The sequence below is a fragment of the Moschus berezovskii genome, chromosome 23 (genome assembly GCF_049115385.1).
Source record: "Moschus berezovskii isolate FMDL1 chromosome 23, NW_MosBer_1.0, whole genome shotgun sequence".
NCBI classification, from domain to species: Eukaryota; Metazoa; Chordata; class Mammalia; order Artiodactyla; family Moschidae; genus Moschus; species Moschus berezovskii.
The window spans coordinates 43,540,692-43,561,399 of record NC_142482.1 but is presented as its reverse complement, the minus strand read 5'-3'; the positions used below and the strand labels follow the sequence as shown (position 1 = coordinate 43,561,399).

At 40.7% G+C, this 20,708-nt stretch overlaps 1 protein-coding gene across 5 annotated transcripts in view; it reads left to right on the top strand.

Moving 5' to 3' along the window:
* CARMIL1 (capping protein regulator and myosin 1 linker 1) overlaps nt 1-20,708 on the top strand; it is a 313,940-nt gene that overhangs the window by 273,661 nt on the left and 19,571 nt on the right. For all 5 annotated transcript variants that reach the window (XM_088831520.1, XM_055407125.2, XM_055407124.2 and 2 more), the window contains 3 exons: nt 10,598-10,664; nt 10,883-11,079; nt 20,172-20,284. In XM_088831520.1, coding sequence (XP_088687646.1) covers nt 10,598-10,664; nt 10,883-11,079; nt 20,172-20,284 — 377 coding nt within the window. The remainder of the gene's footprint in view (nt 1-10,597; nt 10,665-10,882; nt 11,080-20,171; nt 20,285-20,708) is intronic.

Here is a 20,708-nt window from a genome sequence, read left to right as displayed (position 1 = left end):
TACATTCATGACATTTACCTCAATTTACCGTGAGTTACAGATGTGTATATTCATCTGGCTATTGGTCATCTCAGTTGTATGTCCACTGTCTATCTAAAACAGAACAGAACCATCTCAGTTGTATATCCACTGTCTATCTAAAACAGAACATTAACAGGTTCTGTTAATGAGAATGTTATAGGTTGCATCAGTGATCCAAGCTCTTTGAAAACTGAATAGGAAAACAAGGAGAAAACCATGTACCTATTGTGTCATGCGCAGTGCTTTGTCTCCACAGCCACATCTGGTTAACTGTTTTAACTCATTTTTCAGATGAGAATCTCAGAGCTTAGAGACGTTATTACACTTGCCCCATATCATCCTGCTGGTTTAAAGGTAGTCAGAGTGGAGGGCTCAACTCCAAATGATCCAGTTACCAAGCCCCCACCCTCTCTGCTGCATCCCTGGTCTTCGGGATAGACCAGGTCACTAGACGGAAAGGTCCAGGGAGGGTTGTGTTGGGGAAGAGCCTTTTCATGGAGGGTTTGCACCAAGAGAGTTTGGTGTTTGGTGTCTCTGACTGCAGGTTAGTCTGTCCTTCCAGAGTTTTACTTTTCCTTTTAGTGAACTGGGAGGGATTCTGGTCTATGGTAGCAAATCCACACCTCTTCAAACACTAGGGCAAGCAATGACTAGAGTTGTAAGTATCTGAACTGATGGGAACAAGCAGCAAAAAGAAAAGAGGGCTTCTGCTTCTAGAAGCGGCATACAGAGAACACACATGATCACCATCAATTCAGTCCTGCCTACTCAGACCATGCTGCTGGCCTTAACTTTCAAGTGGACAGTTTTCCGTCTTGACTAGGAAAATTGGAGGGTTAGCCAAATACCTCCTGAAAATCAAGGCTTGCTAAGGAGGGAATGAGTGGGATGGAGTGTCTCGGGCTGAAATCTGGGAATGACAGAAGTAACTTAAAATCTAAGGTGGGTAAGGAAGGAAAAGGAGCACAGAACTCAGCCTCAGACTTTGGATCATCTAAGTAGAAGTTGGCTAGACTCAAGAGCCTCAGTGACTTAATCTAAATCTCTTAATTATTCTATTGATTGTTTAGAAACACTAATTGGGGTTGGCATGAGTTAATCTTCATTCTTTAAGTCATGTGTGGAAATTCAGAGAAAGTGAAAAGTGAAAGTCACTCAGTCATGTCCAACTCTTTGCGGCCCCAATGAATAGTCCATGGAATTCTCCAGGCCAGAATACCGGAGTGGGGTTGCCTTTCCCTTCTGCAGGGGATCTCCCAACCCAGGGCTCAAACCCAGGTCTCTCGCATTGCAGGTGGATTCTTTACCAGTTGAGCCACAGGGAAAGCCCAAGAATACTGGAGTGGGTAGCCATTCTCTTCTCCAGCAGATCTTCCTGACCCAGAAATCGAACCTGGGTCTCCTGCACTGCAGACAAATTCTTTACCAACTGAGCTATCAGGGAAGCCCTATCCAAGTTCTCAGTTTCCCTAAACGTACCTCAGGGGAAACCATTGTCACTGCTGGAATTTGATATGAAGGATTTCTCATCTCAGGACTGAGGGGAAACCTTTATCACAAGCCTATTCTTTAGTGAAATCAAAATATAAAGTATGTGGTTTAAATATATATATGTCTGTGTGTGTGCTGAAGAAAATCATTCTGCACTTCATATTGAAAATCACACTTGGAAATGAGACCAAAAATTTAACTTCCATGCTCCACATATGACTACATTTCAAAATAATGGATCTGCAATTTAGAGAGTGTTACTTTGAGAATCCATTCAGAAGGGATGGTAATCAAAGGAGTTAAACTGAGCATGTTCCAAGCCAGAACAGATTTTTCAGAGTTTGAGTGGTAATACATCTTTTTTACCTGAAGTTCTATTTAGATTTGAAGTGTTAAGAGTTTCCTTCCTTCTATCCATCCATCCATCCATGAGATCCAGTGAGAATCAGGCCTCCTGATTACTGATTGATTACTACAGCCCTCCAGTCAGAATCCTCTCAGGGTTTGAGATCCTCCTCTAAAATCATCATCTATTCTTTTTACCTGGTGCTACTAGAGTTTACCTGACTCAGGTTTTTTAAAGCAGTAAGGCAAATTGTTGTAGGATTTAACCTGGTTTGTGGTGGTTGGACTTGATGTTAACTATTTTTGTCATCTACCTGGAGCTCATGTTCTGTGTACAGAGCAAATGCATTACATTAAGCATTTTAAGCTTATTTTGATTATTCATCATGATGTCACTGAGCTGGTATCCATTCTGAAGGAGAGCATTTTTTTCCTGTTTTCCCTATTCTTGCCTTCCATTATGATGTGGATTTTCCAAAAATCTAAACTTAAAATATCTCTTTTAAGTATAATACTCAGTGTGATTTTCCCCCATAGTTTATTCTTTTACTATAAAGATCATTTGAAAATATTATTCAGCTTTTTATAACTACTGGAATAACATTATGGTTAACAGGTGCAATTAAGTACTTAAGATATTTTCCCACTTTCTTTCTTACCATAATGCTACAAGGGGCATCTACCAGATGCTTGTGTTAATAAGCATTGTGCTTCTGTGCCCATCAGCGCTAGCACTTGGTCTCCAGGTAAGAGATTTGCTTCAAATTGGTGCCAGGTGGTTTCATTCTTTGGCCTACTCTTAAGAAAAATGTATTAAATTATATCCATTTTCTAAAGAAAACATTCAAGTGTGAAATTTCACTTTCCCATCGTTGTAAGATTAGTTAAATGAATAAAAAGTGAGGTGTTTCCTATTTTCAGGAGAAAACATGACAAAAGGTAAAGATTTAATTTTCTTATATTGAAAAAAAAAATTGTGCAGATCTAGAAAATAAGGAAATGAACCATGTTCATTTAAAAATAGTACTTGACTGTCATCTTCACAGCAGTTTCTCATCAGTACAGCTCCCCGAATTGTTTTTAACATCATGAGGCCATTTTAACTTTTATATGAAATGAAATTCAGGATATAAAAGTTAATGAGTGTGATGTGAATAGCTGGATTTAATACCACGTTCAGTAGGAAATGTGGCGCCTCAGTAAATCTCTACACATCCTTCTTCCTTTTGTCCATTGATTTATTACAGTTCTCTCAGAGTTATGGCTTCTGTATACCTACTCTTCCTAGATATTAAAGATTGTTGCTCTCCAGCAGTCATCATGGGAAGGATTAGGTATCTCATTTTCTCAGAAAGATTTATACCGCCTCAAACTTTAACAAGTAGACATGCATAAAAATTGCTTTTTAAACCACAGACGTGATGATACTGTTTGGTTAGATATTTGAGGGTATATATTAATAATGACTGAGTTTGGGTTCCCCTGAACATTGATGCATCTGACAATCTGGTAGGAAATATTTAATTATTATAATCTAGTTCATTAAACAGGGATTACCCTTATCCATTTTTAAAAGTGCACAGGAAAGCACAACATGACACTAGGCTATCTTGAATCAAAAAGCAAGGATTGGCTCTAAACCCAAATCATTGCAAAGGATACAAAATCCAGATCAAAATGGCTTCTGCTGGGTTACTCCCTGCAACAAAAATAATGACAATAATAGTTTAGGATACTTTGAATTAATTTAAAAAAAAAGAAAACGAAAGCGCTTAAGTATATAGACATGCTAAGAAAAGAAGAGAGGATGGCACAGAGGATTTAGAAAAGGGAAATTTGATCCTTACAGAGGAATGGCATCTAAAATGTAGGAATAATGTTAAAAGTAGAAAGTGACAATTTTATAGCTCCCTTTGCATTCATTCGTTCAGGCCAGGATTGTCAGTGGGATTTACAAATGGGCTCATCTGCATAAATTGAAAGTATCGCCTTGTAGAATTAATATTAATTATCAAGAGACAAAGTACCTTTACAAAATACCAAGGGACAAGGTACCTTTACAGTGGAAGAGTCGGGAGGTTCCGGCCCTACTGAAGTGATCAAATTTAGTGTCACTAACAGAGGAACAACTTGACCTGGGTTTCACCTGTTGTCATTCCGTCATTCACAGGATCATTCATCTGGCATTGTGTTAAAAAAAAGAAAAATCATCTACCTGAATCTAATTATGGGGAACAACCAGACAAATATTGAATGTGAGAGAGTCTGTGAAACAGTTGGCCTGGATTCTTCCAGAAAGTCAGTGTCATGAAAATGGTTTTCATGTGCTTGTTTCACAGGCATTTAGATTATTCCCAGCTTTTGCTGTTGTAAGTCTAGTGCTTAGGAGTTCTCCCTCTCCCCTCAGTTTTTCTCCTTGGGAATAGAAGAATGAAAACATGTTATGTTACTAACTTCATAATCTCTGCCAGTTATTGGAGCATGGGGGGGGGCATTGACTGGCACTTATATGCCAGGCTATGTGCTAAACACTTTATATTCATTATCTTATTTAATCTTCACAACAGTTTATTTCACAAACTAGAAAACTAGGTCTGCGTTTGCCAAAACCTTGGCCAAAGTTCCCCTTTGGCCATCAAACTTCCATGATTCGAGTTTAGTTCTTGGATGACAGCACCCTGAGCATGAGGTGTGCTCTTGGGCAGGGTGACCTCTCTGTACTCACTAATCTTCCCCTTGCCCTGATGGGGGGACACTGAAGTCAGTACAGGTAAATGAGTTCCAAAAGCTGTGCAGAAGGAGTGGAAAACTGATGATTTTTATTCCTTTGAAAAGCTGACATGTCTGTTGCTATGGTTTCCTTCTTCATAGAAACATTTTTTTTGCTTGCCTGTCACTTTAGAAGTTGAACCAATTGAAAGGTTCCTCCCCTTCACTTATAATGATCTTTAGGGGGATAATTGGGACAGAGCACTTGTCGTGTTGAATTAACCTTTCACACAGAGGAAGTCTGAAATTACCTATGGGGCTTAACCATCAGCTATAACTCTTGTACGTATATATCCAGTGTCACGCCTGTTAGGAAGCTTTTGAGGGGATGTATAGTTAAGACAGGGGCAAGAGTCCTTAATTGGGGCAACTCAGGAATATTTGAAAATACATTTTTATCTTTTCTCCTTTCATTCGGCAAGGATGTTTTCAATCTAATTTCAGTTCAGTTCAGTCGCTCAGTCGTGTCCGACTCCGCGACCCCATGAATCACAGCACGCCAGGCTTCCCTGTCCATCACCAACTCCCGGAGTTCACTCAAACTCATGTCCGTCAAGTCAGTGATGCCATCCAGCCATCTCATTCTCTGTCGTCCCCGTCTCCTCCCACCCCCAATCCTTCCCAGCATCAGAGTCTTTTCCAGTGAGTCAACTCGTCGCATGAGGTGGCCAAAGTATTGGAGTTTCAGCTTTAGCATCAGTCCTTCCAATGAACACCCAGGACTGATCTCCTTTAGAATGGACTGGTTGGATCTCCTTGCAGTCCAAGGGACTCTCAGGAGTCTTCTCCAGCACCACAGTTCAAAAGCATCAATTCTTCGGCGATCAGCAATCTAATTTAAAGTATCATAAAATGAGGTATATTTAAAGAAGGCTGCCTAACTAAGTATGAAATCAGAAGTCTGAGGATTGAGACTTTTTGAGATCTTGCTGATGGAAGCCTTTCTGATAAATAATACTGATGATGATAATAATAATGGTGGTGATGGTTATGGGAAGCTTTTTGTGAACCACCCAACTGTTTTCACTTGCAAGTTCAGGAGTCCTGTATTTTCATCCAGCTGCAAGTTGAAAACAACTGACAAACACAGACTAATGAACTTGAGGGAAAAAAGTGAGCCCTAGGTTGATGGACTAAGTGTGTTTTCAGGAAATCTGGAAAAGATTCCTCCCATCTTCATACATTGTTTTCATAAAGCCTGACATACTGCAACAGGACTTTTGGGGTTCTGTTAGGTTTTTAAAAATTCTTTTATAAAATTTCAGAATGCTAAGATGCCCTAATGACTGTTAGTAATGATGACCAGTGAAGTTTTAAAATTATTTGAGAGATTTAATGTGAAATGTAAAGTGATCTAAATTCACACTAAGGTATAAGGTACTATCAGTGTTAATGACACTTTAAGTAGGTAGCTGTGTGAGACCCTGGCATCAGATTCTTGCCTAAAATGCTTTGGTGACTGAGGGGGAGAGAGAACTCAAAGCTGCTGCCTCACAGTGGGGAGGATATAATGATGTAAAGACAGCCCCAAGAAGGGAGGTTTTCATGTGCCTGTGGGCATACTGTCCCCACCTTGTGGCTGGGACCAGCCCTGTGGCTTAAGAACCAAACCCTGCATGGCATTTGCTCATGTTCATCCAGCATTCTGTCCACCATATGCCTTTGGAGATACGCTGTCTCCATTTCCCAAATGGGATTAATACCTTACGGGGTTGGTAGATGGCATTTTGCACGCACTTGGCAAGAGGTAATATCTCTTAAGAGTTTTCTGCAGTTTTCAAGCTGTAATTATGCTTATGAAGAGCTTATGAAAAGCTAGCCTTACGCTAATGATAGTTTGGCTTCATTCTTGCCACATTCCTTTGCTATGAAGGCTTTTTATGTAGCTTTTCTGTTTGTGTATGGTGTCTCTCCCTCCCCCTTCCTTGTAATGCTGCTGCTTTATCTCTCTTCCATTCATATTTTTTTCCCTTTCTTTTTGCTGCATGGAGACTCTCTGCTGTACAAGTGTAAGTATTTTTTGGTGGCTCTGCAGATTCTGGCTGTATTAGTTTACATTCTTGTGCTCCATTTGCTTCCGTGCTGCCTGGCTGATCTCCCAGGAGACTGTAGTGTCGTCATCCATCTGTGGATCCGGAATAAAACAGGCAGCAATTTAGAGACAAGACTGGATTTTACAAGATGGTTCAGCTTAGCAAAACAGGCAGTGAATTTAAAAATATTCTCCGGGATGTGCCTAAAAGCAAGCAGAGTGCTGATGAAGAGGGTATGAACATTGAAAAGGAGAAAAGTGCTTATTCCATTCATGTTTAAAAAAAAAACAAAAACCATGAGTACTTAGACTTCTAGGGTTTAAATTTCTAATTCTTGTCATATTACTTGTTTCCCAGATTAGTAGAAAATTGGCATCATAATACCTTCTTGTAATAGACAAATTTTACTGATCTACTTTACAACTTTTAAAAATATTCTTTTTAACCTCAAGGTAAAGAGAAGTAATTAAGGATTTTTGAGGTTGGAATGAGAGTGTTTTTATTATTATTATTCTTTGCACAAACTTGGTAAAACACAGAAACTACTCCATCCTATTTTTCTGGTGATAGAGACAATTTAACTTATTAAAAAAAATTAGTATGTCCAAGAATTATGTGTTAAAATGAGTTTAACAGGAAAAATATGTGGTGGTGTTTGTAGGGTTCTTACAGTAATCCTTAACTTATTGTAAAAGTGGGTATTGAATTACATGGAGAATAGATATAAATGCATTATAAAATTTGGATCAAATAAGCAAGATTTCAAGCAGTATAGGTATTGTGCTGCTTTTTTTAGATGCTTTGAGAATAGAACCATTCATTTCATTTACTGTCTGCCATGATGGGGATTTATTGATATTTATCATGTCAGAATAAGTCTATGTTTAGAGTCTTCCTTCTAAATTACACTGAAAGGGCTTAACACATTTTTCCTCATATTTCCCACGGATGTAAATGTTGAAAATTGCTTATTATTCTTAAAATTCACAAAGTAATTTTGTCTGGGCCTGAAGTAATAGTTGGCAGTGTTAATCATAAATTGATTTGTGAAGGATCCATTTGGTGTATGTACCTCTTCTGCTTCCACTGTTGATCCCATTTATTTGTTCGGCACTTTGTGATTTCTCTGATCAGAAAATACTTAGGCACGGATAAATGTCCAGGAAGGGTAAATGAGGACTAAAAATAGTCTGAGAAAAGTAGCCCTTTTATTTTGGTCCAAAAATGGAAGAGAGTAAATGTAAATCTGGATGGTAAAACCAGATTTTTTTTTTTCCAGGATTCAATTCATCTAACAGGTGTGAGGAGGAGGAGGCAAGGGCGCATATAAACCATGTTTCTGGAGAAACATACAATGTGTGTTCCTAAATGTACACTTAGGTGGATAATTGTAGCTCATTCTTATATTCCTCTTGTTTTAGTTTATATGTAATAGAATCATAGGAATAAGCCAGTAAGATCCAGAAAGTCCATATTGTCCATTAACTGTTAAGGAAGAAACGATTACAAAGAAAAGAAAGAAAAATATGTGGAAATAAACTTCCTTTTTTTCCTTGTTATACTTAAACCCATATTTATTTTTTCTCATGAAAGAAAAGAGATGGTAAGAGTTCATCCATCAGAAGAAACATATAAAATCAAGTGGTATTCTTAACACCAATTGTAGAAACCAGCCTGATTGCAAGTCCTGCACATTTTAGCAAAAGGCCGTCAGTCTTGTCCAAACATGGCAGAAATGTAGAACTCACAAATGTGTCAAATATAAAGAGTTTTATGTGAAATGCAGTGGAAGTTATATTCTCTTGTAAAAAGCATATGAAATAAAGTAATGATAATGCATTAGAATGCATGCTTTTGATATTCAGATTTCATAGACTAGGTTTTGAGGCATTGCAAACCTAGACCAAGAAAGGCAAACTGGTTCCTTTGATTAATGTCAACCATCAGAAATCCTAATGATGGTTTTTTATGTTTCTCAATATGTCTATAAAATTAGATTGAGTTGAATGACCATTTATAGTTCAGCGTCAGTTTTTAAATTAGTTTCTATCTTTGCTATCTATTATATATATGTATTCTTATATGTAATTCCATATTTATTTTATATATTTAAAAATTATGATATATTTGAAATGTCATTATTATGTTTTGCATGTATTTGGTATTCATTATAAAAGCTAAATGGGGAAACTTGACCCAGATTATTTTTGCCTACAAATCTCTCTTATAAATCTAATCAAGAGTCAGAGAAAAATATTGGAAGACGTCTCCATGCTATGCATTTTTAAAGTACTTTCCTATTTATCTGTGACTATGTAAGCAAATTGGCTGGAAATTGTATCCCAGTCTGCTTCTTGATCCTTCTGCCTATCAAGGTTGTGCACAGAGTGGATAAAATACTGAAGAAGTTTTCATGACTAAACACAGCATGTATTTTGGTCGTCTGCGTCTCCTTCAAAATTATTTTTAGAGATTTTACTTAAGAATAGACTAGTGAGGCTGCCTTCAGCCCACTGCAAGGCCAGTTTTGGGGAGAACTACCTTGAAACTGGATTCCTTTCCAGTTGCATTAGATTGGTTGTGTTTCTATTGAATCTGTAAAGCCTATGCTATATAAAAAGATATTCTGATTGTCTGCCTTTAAAAAAGAAAAAAAAAAAACAACCTTGAAAGAACCAAATCTACTAGTTTCATTGTATATTTCAGGAAGACCAGTCTAGATTTAAATTCTGTTGCTCATCATTTTTTAATCTCCCTTTTCTCTCAGTAATAAGTAATAGTAAGTTTTATTATTAAAACTGGCATAGAATCATCAAAACTGTAAAGCTCTTTGCTTTAAAGATCAACAAGAAAATTTATTCTTTGAACTGAAGAAAAGTTATCAACCTTGTGGATTTTTTTTAGAAAGCTTTAGAAATTTCACCTACTAAGTGAAGTCAAAGTCTACAAATAAGTTCTTTCAGTCATGTTATCTTTCAGTTTTCACCAATACTAGTTTCTAGTATCAAACATTTAGCATTCCTAAAAGCCATCCATTTGTATGCTGATAACAAGTGGTGAGGTAGGAGGGATGCTGGACTGACTTTTATAACTGGCTCTGTCCCTGGCCCTGCTCCTGTTCACTTGAATGGTGGTCTTTATCATCTCTGTGACTCGGTTTCTTCATTAGAATTTGTTTGTGGAGGTGATGACAAAGGTCCCTTCCAGCTTTGACAGGAGTGATTCTGTTGAGGGAGATGCTGATGTCTTCCTTGGATTTGACTTTACACAATCAACAGTTGACACCAATACTAGAAAAAAAATGCTCTTAAGAAATTTCAGCCATGGTTTGGGTTTTAGTCTCTCTTTTTTAAAGAACAAGCGGGATCAAAGATGAGAAGTGACAGCAGATACAGACATGGCAACTTTCTTTGGTCTTTATGGTCTTTACCCATAATATAAAGAAATGTGAAACAAAGCAGTTAAAGAACTTAAATCATTAAAATGACAGAGTCCGATGTTGCTCACATTGCTATTCCTGTGATAATGAACAGTGAACGATCATGCTTTCAATTTTTAGCAACTGATTTTTACAGTCTTTCCTTCTTATTCGTTGTATCTGTTTTAACATCCTCATGTGAAGCTGGGAGTTAAATTTGTACTGTTCATTGTCCTTTTTAGCGATAAAAATAGAATTTAACTGATTAGGCCTGGGGGAAAGAAGAAGTGAGCTGTGTATCATTTGAGAAAATGACAAACATTTAGAAATGTCTCAGCTTAGTCTTCGTAGTCAGGCTGTCAGAGGTCACCAGCTGTCCTCTAAAAATGTAAAATACTGAGCTTAAAACGATTGGTCCCTAATGTTACTACCCCGCCCTATACCTGCCAGATGTTTCTAAAGTTTGGAGGTCAAGTTTTCTGGGAAAACTGTCTAAGTACTTTCTTTATTTTATTGGTAGATGACTCCTAAATCCAAAAGGAAGACTATTCACAGCCGAATGCTGCGGCCTGTTTCCAGGGCTTTTGGTGAGTATTCTGTTTTGTCAGTCATTTTCTTATAACTATGAAACACCCTCAACAAGGACCTTGGACCACTTCAAGGATACTTCTCAGGGATGCTCTAAGTTAAGAGGGTTAAGTGATTTGTGAATGGGTGTTTGCTATTCCCTGATAGACTTAAAATTACTTTTAGCAAACTTTTATCCATGCAGTAATCTTCAGCCTGGGACTTTGCTTTCTTTTAGAAATGGAATTTGATCTAGATAAAGCCCTAGAAGAAGTGCCCATTCATATCGAAGACCCGCCTTTTCCATCCATCCGACAAGAGAAGCGGAGCTCAGGGTTTATCTCTGACTTGCCCTCTGAGGAAGGAAGGAAGCTGGAGCACTTTACCAAGTTAAGACCAAAACGGGCTAAGAAGCAGCAGTCCACGCACCCAGCGGTAGGTGGGCTGGTGGCTCCTCACTGTCCTCCTCCAGGGAAAACTGCAGTCTTATAAAAGTGCCTTGTATACATGAAAGCTTGTAGTTAAGGAGGTTAGAACCTCTACGTATGTGTGAGGTTCATGCAAAATATCTCACTTGGTGCTCAACACTTTCAGAAAAGAGAATGCTGGAAAGTTTTCAACCCTTTTGAACAAAGTTGCCCCCTTGAAATCTTTACAAAAATATCAATCGTGGGTATGATAAACAGGCTATTCTAAAGAGTTGTATAGTATATGGGTATGAAAAGATGGAAAATAAGCACTGAAGAATTGATTTGTGATTAAAAATTGCTTGTATTTGATTTTGGAGGGCCCCCATATACCCCCCCCCCACCTCCGTGTTCTGACCTGCTCTGGCCCCCTGGCTTTTGATAACCCAGAAACGGGGAGGTGACAACACCTTACTGGGAGGACCATGTGAGTGGCATGCCTCTCAACACCCTGCTCTTTACTCAGGGGAGGATGGACTTGTTTGTGCTGATGAGGCTTAATGCAGCTGACCCCATGTCTCTCTGGTTAGTCTTTTCTCTCCTTTGCAGACAGACTCCTTGGAAAAATTGGTCTGTGCCTGCGGTGTTTCTTCCTCACCTTGCCATCACTCTGCAACCCACCAAAGTCTGCATTCTGTACCTCTCCACCCTCAAACTGCCCTGCTAAAGGTCACTCTTGACCTAACCCTGTGGACACTTGGCAGCTGTCAGCATGCTTGACATCTCAGCAGTTACTTGACCCAGAAAGCTCCATCCTTCGGGGCCTCTGAGCATCACTCTCTTTTCTATTCACCTCCCCAGTGATGCCTTTGCTGCTTCCCTCTGCCTGACCTGTGAGCGTATTATTTGGGTGATGCCATCTGAACCCATGGCTTTGGTCTCCCTGTTGTTGACTCCTGCCCACTCTGCTGAACTCTAGCTTCAGATATTCACCTGCCTCCTGAACTTGAATGTCCCAGAACAACTCACGTTCAACAAATTCAAAACTAGGAGCCTTTGTCTATGAACGTGCCTTGCTCCACAAGAAGCATCACTGGTGAATAAGCTAGAAACCTGGATATGATCCTGACCACCGTCTCCCCGCCATCAGCCCCACCTGCTCCTCCTCTTCCTCCTCATCATCCCTGTGTCCCTCACTCTCATCCTGTGTTTCAAACCTCTAGTGATATAGCCTTTTGGTCATGGCTTCCTCTCTCCCCACCCCCTCATCTCCCCCCACCTTTAGCTCCTGGATGGGTAACTACTCATCCTGCAGACCTCCAATGAGGCACGACTTCTTCCAGGAAGCCCTCCCTGTCTCCACCTCTGTACTTGCACACAGATGAGAGTGCATGACTCTGCAGAAGGCTGTTCTCACATGCTGGCTGTGCACAGTGCACAGCCTGAGCAACCCTCCATGGAGGCCCCACTCCCCCAGCGACTGATGCTTTTACCCTGTTACAGCCCTCGCTGTACAGTGTTTCCTAAGCATGGTCTCCTCCTTGTGTGTAAGCTCCGTGTAGGAAGTGTGTGGTTTATCATCTGTAGTTGTGTGTTGAGCACTTAGCATGAGTTTAGAACATGGCAGGCATTCAGTACTCATTGGATGACAGGTGGATGAATGGAGTCGTAGGTGGAGAAAAGTCACAAGCAGTTAGCCGTGTGGTCAGGCATTTGCTCATACCAGATCCAGGGTGGTCATATTTGGTTGCTCTCTCATTTGATTCTGAATAGCTTGACATGGTTTCAGAAAAACAAATTTTACTGAATTGTTTTCTTTTCCAACTTACTTCTTAGTGCACTATTACATATTCTTTGAGGAGTAAACTACTCTCTCTCTTTTTTAAAACAAGGGAAAAGCCTTTTCAGTTAGGGAAAAGACACACTGCACATTCTACTTGGTTATGGAATAAATGGTTCCTCTGGCTCTTTCCTTGTGGAGAGTCATTGGCAGTACAACATATATGTGACACAAGGTTTAACTTTCCCCTTAAGTCGGTGACCCTGGGATACAGAATGTTTTTCCTTTTACTCATTTGAAAAATGAGAAAGAGGGAAGGGAAGAAAGCTGTGGCAGAGTTTTGGTGGAGGAATGTACTCAGGTGTATCCTAGAGAGATCTTTACTTTGTCCACAGGAAAGCTAGGATTTATAGGGTCAGCACACCCCAGTGTGCTCCATCCTAAGGATGTTAGCACAGGGTGTGTTGTCCTCGGATAACGGATTACAGTCCTGGGTCTGAACAAATCTCGCTTCTTCCCAGAGGCTTAGTGAGTGTGCATGGTTTGCTCTCCCTTAGATGCACAGTGGAAACATACTGTCTAATGGTTGCATAGAGTTTGTGATTTTCAAAGTGCTTTCACGTTGAACAACTCTGCGAAGCTGCCACACAGGCCCCATCACCTGCATTTTCCAGTGAAGAGTGAGAAGGTTGCAGTATTTAGCAGCAACACTCATTTAATATGAGTGTTGTTTTGGTTTTGTTTGGACAGACTAGGTAGCCCCAGCCCACCCTAAGTCAATCTTAGCTTTTCTGGAGCTTGTCCTTGTTGCCTAATGCCCCAGTGGACTTTTCTGGGTATCAGAATTCTCAGAGCCCAAGTATGGAGGCTATTTTTACTTTGAACATTTCTAATACCGAATGTGTGGGGTTTTCCCCCTACACTGACTAATTCTTCAACTCTCTGGACACAGTGGCTGTCTACAGTTCAGTTCAATTCTGACTCCTCAAGTGAAGGGCTCCAGGGTACCCTCACTTCAGATACCAGTCCCAGGTCGTCTCCTGTACTTCTGATCAACTGTAACTTCATGGGAGGTTTCCATGCTCCCTTCCTTAGCTTAGATAATTTGCTAGAATGGCTCACAGAACTCAAGAGGAGATTTTGCTTACCATTCACTGGTTTATTATAAAGGATATGGTCAACTGAAATGAAAACACACAGCATGAGACCTGTGAGTTTCGGTTCTCTTTGGAGTCTTACTGAGGACTATAACCTGGGGACAGCCTCTCAGAAAACTGCTCATGGAGGTCAGCAGCAGTAGAAGGTTGCTGCTGGTCATGAGGTGCAGTTATCTTAATGATTTTAGTACATTTCTAAGTACTGGAAGATGCATGAAATGAGGTGCAGAAAATTTCCTCCTGAAAATACTGAGCTGTCTGAAGTCCCATTCTGCCAATTTTCCCAAATCACAGAGAGTCTCAATCCCCATCTGCATCCTTAACTCCTTTCAGGGTGTGTTCAAGGGCAGTGACTGCAGTGGCTAATGGCTTAATTCCTATAGAACCACAGCTGCTGCTGCTGCTAAGTCGCTTCAGTCGTGTCCGACTCTGTGTGACCCCATAGACGGCAGCCCACCAGGCTCCCCTGTCCCTGGGATTCTCCAGGCAAGAACACTGGAGTGGGTTGCCATTTCCTTCTCCAATGTGTGAAAGTGAAAAGTGAAAGTGAAGTCGCTCAGTCGTGTCCGAACCTTAGCGACCCCACAGACTGCAGCCTACCAGGCTCCTCCGTCCATGGGGTTTTCCAGGCAAGAGTACTGGAGTGGGGTGCCATTGCCTTCTCTGATAGAACCACAGGGCCAGAAACAATCTTAGTTGGCAGTTGTTGCCCATACTGACTAATGGGATGTAAATCAGAGATTCCCACGATCTTTCTTGGGTATAATTAATTTATTATCATTAAACTAACATATACATTACATACTGAATTACGCATTTATTATAAAAGGATGTAACTCAAGAAGAGCAGGCTTAGGGAGCGATGTAGGGGAGGGGCTCAGTGCTTCCACGCCCACTCCAGCACATCACACTCCCTGCATCTCCACATGTTCACCCACCCAGCAGCTCTCCCAACCTTGTCCTTTGGGGGATTTAAGGGAAACTTCATTATTCAGCCATAATTGACTAAATCACTGGTCATTGGCAATGATTAAACTTCTGGACCTTCTCAGCTTCCTAAAGTTCAGGGGCTGGGACTGAAAGTGCAACCCTCTAATCATGTGGTTGAGTCTCCTGGATATAAACCCCCATCTTTAGGTGGTTCCAAAGTCATTGGCTACTTCATTAATGTAGCCAAAACACCTTTATGGCTCTCATCAGGAAATTCCAAGGGTGTAAGAGGTCTGGCAGGAGAAGGCAATGGCAAGCCACTCCGGTACTTTTGCCTAGAAAATCGCATGGACAGAGGAGCCTGGTGGGCTACAGTCCATGGGGTCGCTACTAGTCGGACACGACTGAGCGACTTCACTTTCACTTTTCACTTTCACACATTGGAGAAGGAAATGGAAACCCACTCCAGTGTTCTTGCCTGGAGAATCCCAGGGACGGCGGAGCCTAGTCGGCTGCCGTCTATGGGGTCGCACGGAGTCGGACACGACTGAAGCGACTTAGCAGCAGCAGCAGCAAGAGGTCTGGCTAGAAATAGGGATGAAGATGAAGTATGTATTTCTTGTTATAGATCACTACATCACAACTATCTTCATAAAGTTAGTTGAGGACCTTTCTCCTTTTTCTCCTCTCCTGTTTTCTGGAGCAGAGTTTGCATGTCATATAGATTTTCTGTTCCTCTCCTGGAAAGCCACCTGGGCCTGATGTGTTAATGTGTGCACGTAATGCTCATAGGTGGATATTTTTTAAAAAACTAGGGATTTCATTTCTTTTGTTACAGATCTGTTGACAAAAATTAATCAACAGTCAATCTAAGAAAGAAGTGGAAAATTTTATTTGCAGCAACCTGAGGATTATAACCTGGGAGACAGACAGTCTTTCAGGACTGTTCTGCTGTTAGAGGTCAGAACACAGTTACATAAGTTTTTGAGATAAAGGGTTATATGTCAGATGATGTACTGACAGTTCACACTATCCAGGCCTGCATGTACAAAGTGAGAAGTGGGTCATCCTGATCCCTTACAAGATTATCTCCTAAGTAGGTTGGATTAAGGTAGATTGATAATACACTCTGGAGGGGAGAGAGAAGGTCCAAATGGGCAAAGAAAAATTTTATGTTTAAATTTTTCCTGCCTTACCATAATATATGAATTTTATTTCATCAGATCTACTCAGATTACCTAATTCTCCTTGAGACCATATTGGTAATTTCTATTTTTCTAGGATATTGTCCACGTAGTTCATTTAGTTGTTTCTAAAATTCTTATGAGTTTTTAATTTCTTTTGTATCAATAGCTCTGTCCCAATTTATTTCATTTCTAATATATTTTAATGCTTCTGTCCTAATTTTGCAAGGTCTCATTTACTAAAAGTGAAAGTGATAGTCACTCAGTCATGTCCAACTCTTTGTGACCCATGGAATTCTCCAGGCAAGAATATTGGAATAGGTTGTCACTCGCTTCTTCAGGGATCTTCCCAACCTAGGGCCCAAACCCTGGTCTCCTGCATTGCAGGCAGATTCTCTACCATCTAGGAATCTTTTTAAAAGAATTAGCTTTACTACTCCTCTCAAGTTCATTAATTTTTGTTGTTGTTTTTTTTAATTATATTTATTTTACTTCCTTTTGGATTCCCCTTTTCCTGGCTTGATTGCTTGGCTCTTTTCATGTTTCTTACTATCTCATACATGCATATAAGATTTCATGATTATTCAACTGACTAATTAGCACTCTTTGGGTTTTTTGTTCAGAGTCACTAATGTACCTAATTGTTCTTGCTTCCTGCCCATCTCTCTCCATGTGGCCGGTGGAGACATTAGGAGAGATCTGACAGCTGCCTTGTCAAAATCCAGGTGCATCTCCTCCAGGGTTGCCCTGGTGCATTCATCTTAATAATCCAGGCAAAGGGAGAACAGAGGGTGGTCTGAATTGTCTTTAGTCTTCATAATCACCGGCTTATCTTCTAAGCATTCACAAGTTATCCTTTTAGCATTTACTTATATATACACAGGCGATGAGAAATCTGCCCTCTTTCTTTCTCAGACACCAACAACAACCACTTCTGATTTTATTTGCAAAATTCTTCCTCTGAGCACAGATGCAGTGGATTGCAACCAGCACAGGGATAAGGTTTCTGCACTCCCTTCCCACCAGCTCCGCTCCCCTTTTTAGTCTGAAATTTATAATCCTTGACAGGAAAGACCAAAATCAAATGGAATTTTGAGAACTTCTGATGTCTGTATGTCCTTTCCTTTCAGTCTGCTGGAAATGGAGCTAAAACAGCATGTGTGTTTGGCCTTGAACGCTGACGAGCAGCCTGTCATCTGAGTCTTCAGTGTTTCTGCTGCTCTTCTTACAGGCTCCTGACACCTCTTACTTTTAACAGGTGCATTTTCAGCTGCATCTTGCTCAAGGTCTCCCAATGATACTGGACTTCTCAATCTCTCTACTCCTAGTCTCTTTATTTCTAAAATGATAGAGTTGGACCGGAGAAGGAAATGGCAACCCACTCCAGTGTTCTTGCCTGGAGAATCCCAGGGACGGGGGAGCCTGGTGGGCTTCCGTCTATGGGGTCACACAGAGTCGGACACGACTGAAGTGACTTAGCAGCAGCAGTAGCAGAGTTGGACCGGGGGTCTCTAAGGTTCTGTAAAAAGTGGCTGGTCCTGCAAGATGGGAAAGCAGACTGCTTGTTGAGCTCAGCCTGCCTCCATCTCTGAAACCTGTTGATTGTTCATGTCCCCAAAGACCTTCTGTGCTAGCTGGGAATTGTTTCAAAGCAGGGAAAAAGAAAAGGGCTGAAAGGAGAAATTATACTCGTAAAAAAACTATATTTTCCCCTTAAAATGAAAAGAGGAATTTGAGAGGCCTCTGAGGGGAAGTTAGGGTGCCGTGGAAGGATGCCCCAGGTTATGAGCATGTATTCTGGGGTTGCATCCTTGTTATCCATCAGTCGGGTGACCTAAGCAGGAGCCCCTCACACTCTGAGCGATGGATTGATCTGGGACTAACCACAACCCAGGATAAGACTATCTTTCCTTCTCAGTTCAAAGGGTAGGTATAAAGATAATAGTAAATGATCAAGCATCGTACAAACTTAGGGAGCGGTTATTACTGTAGAAATTCCAGTCTTCTTTTACAAAAGGAAAAATGACATCCAAGCTAGTTCTGTGCTACTTTGTCTTTTGTAATCAAAACAGAAGTTATTCAATGAGCTACTTTCCCTCCATAAGTGAATTATTGAACTTGGCTGTTTCTCTGTTCTCCTGCAATGCACAGGAAAGCCTGGCTCCACTAAAAAGCACTATTCAGACGAGAGGTATAATTGTTTTCACATTTCACAGGGTTCTTGGTCTGTTACCTGTTATCTGCTCACTTTTCAGCATTTCACAATCATGAACTCAAACACACAGCTTGTTTCCATAATGGACGTTGCCAGTGAATGGAGCGGATGGTTGTTTAAAGCTAATCATGAGTCTTTTTTTAAAACAATGCCTGTGCAGACAACAGCCAGCTTCCCCTAGAGGCAGCTTGAGTCTTGCAAATCAAGATCACAGAAAGGAGTTTTCCCGCCGCTCTATGGCAAGATATCCAGACCAGGTATCACAATCACGTGGGAATCTGTCCAGTGCCCAAGAGAATGGACAAGATACATGCTCTTTCTCAATGGCCCACAAACTATCTGTGTGAAATATTAATACACTTTTGCAGACACAAAACCAAGCATGTTATTGAATTCACTGTGAGTTGTCCATTCAAAGACAAATGCTAGAGTGCTAAATGACGTCTTTATAGCTCCTCACGAGCTTCTGTCCCAAGACCCAAGCTTTAGGCTCCTGCCCCTGGATTTCCACAGCACCTCAAACAACACTGCCTGACGTCACATACGTCATCATCTTCCTCAAATCAGATCTTTGAACTATGTTCCCTAGAATCATGCTGTCATCTACCCAGCCTGGAAACTTCAGCCTCATCTTAGGCAATATCTTTTTCTTTCTTTCTCATTTCCGTACTACTTAGTCCCACACCTTCCTCAAGATTAGACTAAACAATCACAGAAGTCTTTCACTGTGTTCTTGAATAGAATTTATTCTCTTCTCCAATATATCCTTTTCCAATATATCCATCATGTTGCCCCAGAATTATCTGACCAAAACAGGTTGGGTCATGACACTTCTTCAGGGCTCCCTCTCACCTGCAAAATAAATTCCACACTCTTTTACATAGGATTCAAGGCTGTTCACTGTCAGACCTTGTATTATTAGTTGGAAAGTATTCATTTATGAATGAGAGATATGAGAGATGCTGAACTGGAAATGACTTAAGCCATGAGAAATACTTATTTTCTCACTTAACAAGCAATCCAAAAGTCTCGGGGTCCAGGGAGGGTTTATTCAGCACAGCATAAGCACCCAGGTGGCTTCCACTGTTCTGCTCTGTCATCCTCAGCCTGGTGGCTTTTATCCTCAGGCTCAATTCCTCTTGAACGTCAGGTGATTGCCCTGGCTCAGACATCACATCCTCTCTCCCACAACCATGTAGAAAAAAGTACATCCCTTCTTCTTCAGGAAAACCTGCCCATGAACCCCCTTATATCTCACTGGCCAGAACTATTATCACACCAGTCACAGGCAAGGAGATAGAAGTACTGTTTAAGTATTCACGTCTTGAAATCAGAGTTCTTTCAGCAAGCAAGAAAGGAAGCAAGTGTGTGTGGTGGGGGGATGGGGGTGGGTGGGAGGGTGTGTTTGGAGTGGCCACTTGTAGTATCTGCTAGGGTTTACACTCAGCAGTTAACTCTATCCATAAGCCTCAGGCCCCTGGTCACTGGAATTATTACTGTTCTCAAAACTTAGAGTGTGTCATTTTTTTCATGCATTCTTCTGCCTTACCAATATGCCCACAATGCCTTCCTGTGCTTCAAGAACACACGACTCAGCCTGTTAGGTTCCCAGCTGCTTCCAAGACAGCATTTACTCAGCCTCAGTCCTTCAGCAGGTTTTGTGTTTCTAGTGCATTTCTCACTTTGGTTTCTTTCTACTCTTGTTTCTACATTTGACTTCTATTCTGTAGACTAGAGGGCCCTATTTCCATCAGTTGTGTCCTTGCCATGGCCTTTATCAGTGTCTTAAATCTAGCACATCAGAGTGTCTGAATGTAAATTAATAAATTAATATCACACCTGTTTGGTTTGCAGGGCTGTGCTACCAGCATAGTCTCCCAAGATGGTGAGCAGAACGGTCTTATGGGGAGAGTGGATGAAGGTGTAGATGAATTTTTCACCAAGAAGGTGACCAAAATGGATTCCAAGTGAGTTCAGAGTCATTTCACTAATCACACCATTTAATTCACATTTAAATTACTAACAGCTATAATTTTAAACTTAGTATGTAGTAAGGCTCTTACTTCATAAGTATATAAGATAGACACATTTGACAGAGGATTTACTTTTCTGGTGGTTTGCAAGACCACCATCAATTGGGAGCTTGTTAGAAATGTGAATGCTCAAACCTGTACCCCAGACCTACTGAGTCAGAAACTAGAGGTGGGGGCTGACAACCTGTGTTTTAATAAGCCCTCCAGGGTATACTGAGGCACACTCAAGTTGAAGAACCACTATAATATCTAAATCAGACCACAAAATGTATCTCCCCAAGGTTTTTTTGTTTGTTTGTTTTAGGGTTTTGTTACATTCATCTGGATGAGATACATTTGGCAGGCTGAAATTACTAAC